The sequence below is a fragment of the Chenopodium album genome, chromosome 16 (genome assembly GCF_948465745.1).
Source record: "Chenopodium album chromosome 16, dcCheAlbu1.1, whole genome shotgun sequence".
In the NCBI taxonomy this organism is placed as follows: domain Eukaryota; kingdom Viridiplantae; phylum Streptophyta; class Magnoliopsida; order Caryophyllales; family Amaranthaceae; genus Chenopodium; species Chenopodium album.
This window is the reverse complement of record NC_137849.1, coordinates 49,438,930-49,443,884: the sequence shown is the minus strand read 5'-3', so window position 1 is coordinate 49,443,884 and position 4,955 is coordinate 49,438,930. Positions and strand designations below refer to the sequence as shown.

Below are 4,955 nucleotides of genomic sequence, written 5' to 3'. Positions count from 1 at the left end.
TGAAGAAAATATGTTATGCCTATATCAGCCAGAGTCGGATGCTTAGAAACCGGATGATCCAATTGTTAGTAAACCGGAAAATTGGCCTTTTATTTTTAGTTGTTATAATGACGTGTTTCTGATATACGTTATAGATGTAAACCTTATCACATAACATAAATTTCTTGAAAATTACTGAGTATACGTAATTTCTTGTGAACTCTTCTTATCCAACCGAACCTTCTTTACAATAATAATAACAGAATGATAAATACATGATGATTGATACAAACATGTAGTGACTCAGTGAGACATCTAGAATAATACTTTGTATATTATGGTTTTATATTAATGTTACATAATTATAAAAATTGTTTATCCATCACTGCTTGACATCTGTTTTCCAATATAATAATATACAAACAAAAAAATACAGTAAATTACTGGACGAAAGTTAATCCTACTCTAATAACAGATTAAGACAATTAACAAAATCCCAATTAAAAACCATATACTATACATTACAGCACAATATAAAAAGAATAATGTATGAAAGTAGGTCTAAACATGATCTGATATCCACTTTGTAATAAAAAGGGGTAACTAATTAATAATTAATCAACAAATTAATAAGACTGAGCTGGAGAAATTCTCCGAATCGAAGGCCAACGGAGCATAAGAAAAGGTCGGTTTCTTAAGACTCTTTATAGTTCCAGGGAACATACTTTTTCTTATCTTAAAGCATGAAAGAGAGAGGAAAAAAAGAATTTGTGTTAACCTTTTTTTATGCTTATTTGATGTGAAGAGACAGTAACGTTGATCAACATGACTATAATTTATGCCCTTTTGGTGACATTTTACTATTTGTACTCATTTGTATTAGGGGTAAATCACTATTTGATGTCAAAACACAGTATACGTTAATATGCTCTTTTCAAATCTATGTTATCTCTGGTGTGTTCTTGAGTTATCGATTTATTTCTAAATAATAATTACTATCATTATTTAAATTTTTCAAAGTGAGCTTTATTTTCCTCGAGATTTATAGATCAATGACATGAGTAATTTTATTATGAAAGCGTGAACAACAATATAACTAAACTCCATCAACATAAATAATTAAACCTTTACAAATAAAGAGGAATAACACTCATTTTGAAATTGGAGAAGTTAAAAATTAAAAGTGTCTTAAGCCCTTTTTTTCATTCGTATGTATACACTCCATTTTCATAGCAAGCAAACATTATTAATGACCCTGAAATGTAAAAGAGCTTAGAATAATCATTTATGCATGTAACATACTTAGTATGAAAGAAAATAATTAAGCCCTAATTAACCTAGCAATAGAAAAATGTATAATAATAAAAAAAATAAAAATAAAAAACATATAAAAAATGACAGAAAGGTGAGAAGAGAACAAAGAATAAAAACTTTCCCTATCTTCTGGTCAAAAAGCAGAAAACCCACCACAGGAGGCACACATCATATTTCCACAATCAAAGAATATTTTACACAATTTGTTTGAAGGCGCTCCACTACCATCTTCAAATAACATGTTTAAAATAATTTGAAAATTACATTTCATCATTACTATGATCGATTAATTTAATGTATTTTAAGACTCAATAAGTCCAGCTAATTAACATATTCACACTATTGAAAAATTAACATATAATTGAACTTTCTTAATACTTATATTCAAAGCCAATTGAGGAAGAAATAATAAGAAGAAGAAAAAAAGGACAATTTATCATGGAATACATAATATATGATGTATAACAAGGTTCTATTGTATAAACTACACTTAATACCCTATAATCACATTATTTTTACCATTTACATGCACTACAAAGTTAACTTTCACATAATTTGAGAAGATTAAATTCAATTAATCTCGTGTTATATAAATGGTGTACATTCATGCAGAAGGATTTTTTTTTTTTTTTTTTTTTTTTTTTTTTTTTTTTTTTTTGTGTGTGTGTGTGTAAAGACTAAAGAGAGATACAAAGAAAAATTGATGATGTATATAGAATATGATTTCAAGTCTTATATATTATCATTCAATATTTTAACCAACCAACTCAGCGAGAAAAGGAAGAGTAAATAAAAGTAGTTTAAATTGTATGATAGAGTAAAAGAGACTAGGTAGGAACATACGTCAAAACAAACCCCATCAAGGTCATAGGCCGTCTATCTTACATCATAAAGTGAGAGGCCTACACATAAAGCCATCACACAAACAATCACAAACATTCTTTCTTGCAAAATTAAGTCCATTTGCAGACAAAATTAAAAGGAGCTGATTTTTATTTTTCTCTCTTAGCCTTTCTCTTCCCCTCTTTTCATCTCAAAAGACATCATCTCATCTATTTTCTTGCCTTTTTCTTCACCTTTTTTCCTTTGGATTCATGGATGCTGCTCAATGGCCACAGGTATGTCTATATATCTATCATGCTCAACTATTATTATTATTATTATTATTATCTTTTAATTAAACTTAATAATCCATGTTTATCTTCTGATAAATAGTTTGGTTTTTCTTTAAATTAGGTTTTAAACTAAAGATCTACAAAATTAAAGTGGCTTTTTTCACAAAGAAAAACCCTTTTTGGTGAAATTTGGTTTTATGTGCATGAAACTTTTCTCTGAAAGATGTTTAATGGAGTCATTTCCATGTCTTTCTTCCCTTTTCCCCTCTCTTTTTCTTCCCTTTTTTTCTTTATTGTTTGTTCAACTTTCTTGTTTGTTCTTGAAACATGTAAAAGCTTTTCACTTTTCCTTTTCTCCTTAACCCTTTTTAGTTATGTGATATGAAAAACAAATACATAAAGTTTATGTTGTAGTAGTGTTTAGAGAAAAGGTAATATTAGTAATTATTGTGTGTTTTCTTCTTTCTTTAGTGATCTACTTTTACATCAATTCAATCTCAAATTCAAAAAGACATAACATAAACTTTGTTTTCTAATTTGTTTGTTGCAATCACTACTCTATGTAACACGCGCACACATACACAAACACACACTTTCTGATCTATCTACTGTTATAGCTTCATTAGATTGTTTAATTTAATTTGTTCATTTTTACATATATCAACTCATCAATTTTCTTATAAAAGTGTTGAGATGAAAATCACTTTATCTTTTTACTCACAACTTTTAATTTTATCTTATCTTTTCTTGGTTATTGTGGGGGTATGTAGCATCAGCAAGTAGCTGGTTTTTCAAGGGCAATGGAAGAAATAGCAATACCAAACAACAATAATAATACTACAAACAATAATTCAAGGGCAACACAAGTTGTTGGAGATCAAAGAAAAGCAAGGCCTCAAAAAGATCAAAACATCAATTGTCCAAGGTGTAATTCTACCAACACCAAATTTTGCTACTACAACAACTACAGCCTTACTCAACCAAGGTACTTTTGCAAGACTTGTAGAAGGTATTGGACTCAAGGTGGCTCTCTACGAAACGTCCCCGTCGGTGGTGGCTCTAGGAAGAACAAGAGATCATCGTCGTCCTTGTCGTCGTCGACCTCAAACCCATCAATCAACCACAACAACCACCCCACTAAGCTCATCCCTGATTTAAACCCACCAAGCTCTTTGTCACACCTAATCACTGCCTCACACCAAAACCCTAAATTCCTTGAAGGTCATGATCTTAACCTTGCTTTTCCTATGCAAGGTATTTTCCACCCTAATAATAACAACAATGAAAATCATGAGCCAATTAATATCATGAACACTAATAACAACAATGCTAATAACACAAACAACAATAACAACAATAATCTTTCTTCTAGTACTACAACTAATACATGTAGTACAACCACCTCTACAACCCCAATTTCAGCCCTTGAGCTTCTAAGGACAGGGATTGCATCTAGGGGAAGCCTAAACCCATATGTTCCGATTCCGATGCCGATGCCGATGCCAATGCCGGATTCCAACACTCTATACCCCTCAGGGTTCCCCAACTTGCAAGAATTCAAGCCAAACATGGATGTGTTTTCGCCGCCAAATGATCATAACATGGTTGGATCAGGTGACAATAATAATGTTGGATCAAATAATAATGGTGGTGCTAATTCTGCTAGACTTTTGTTTCCATTTGCTGATATGAACAAGCTTGCTAGCTCAACACCAACAACAACAACAAATCATCATCATCATCAAGAAATTGAAGATCAAAACAACAAAGGAGGAAATGATCATCATCAACATCATCATAATAGCAACAATAATAATCATCCTTATTGGAGTGGCATGTTAGGTGGTGGAACATGGTAATTATTAAGTAATTAGAAGATCAAAGAATCATATTTTTTATCTATTTTTTTACTATATGGTTGCTCACTTGTTTAATTTGGGTTTTTTTTTTTTTTTTTTTTTTTTTTTTTTTTTTTTTTTTTTTAAAAAAAAAAAAAAAACTAACATATATATATATAATAGGGGTACATCTTAATTGTTGTATTTAATGATAATAATCATGTAATAGTTAGTCTTGGGAGTTTTTTTTTCTTTTCTTTTTTTTTTTTTTTTTTTTAGCTTAGGGTTTTGGGCATTTTTTTTATTTTTGGTTTTTACATTAAGGGTTCTTAGTAGGTTAGAGATAGAAGAAGAGGTGAATGTATAACTGTATAAATTCTAGCTTTCATGGTTTATATTCATACCTTCTTCTATCTATAACATTAAGTTAATCCTTTTAATCGAACTTTTGTATCCTTTTTTTTTATTAATTAAGTGCTTGATGATGATTCATTTACTATGTCCTGAGTTAATATTACCTTATAGAAATTGCATGTAGTATATTGTAATAACACTGAGTCAATTTCATTTCTTTGCTTAAATGATCCTATTCAATTCACCTATTACTCACATATAACCACGTACATTCAAGATCTGTCAGCATATACTACTTATCCGGCAAAATCATACAAGAGAAGGTCATAAGCGATCTTTTCTATTTCAAGAGATA

The 4,955-nt window shown here is 30.0% G+C and overlaps 1 protein-coding gene across 1 annotated transcript; it reads left to right on the top strand.

Annotated features, from left to right (window-relative positions):
* The first annotated feature begins 2,269 nt into the window (after positions 1–2,269).
* On the top strand, positions 2,270–4,737 carry LOC145585806 (dof zinc finger protein DOF2.5-like). Its single transcript, XM_081642518.1, has 2 exons — positions 2,270–2,411; positions 3,179–4,737. The coding sequence occupies exons 1-2, from the start codon at positions 2,388–2,390 to the stop codon at positions 4,265–4,267; spliced, it is 1,113 nt and encodes a 370-aa protein (XP_081498644.1). The 5' UTR covers positions 2,270–2,387; the 3' UTR covers positions 4,268–4,737.
* The last annotated feature ends 218 nt before the right edge of the window (positions 4,738–4,955 follow it).

Bases quoted from the DNA above. Each gene is read 5' to 3' on its own strand.
- LOC145585806 (XM_081642518.1), top strand. From the start codon at position 2,388: ATGGATGCTGCTCAATGGCCACAG. The intron at 2,412-3,178 runs GTATGTCTATAT...GGGGGTATGTAG, and splicing joins ATGCTGCTCAATGGCCACAG to CATCAGCAAGTAGCTGGTTT.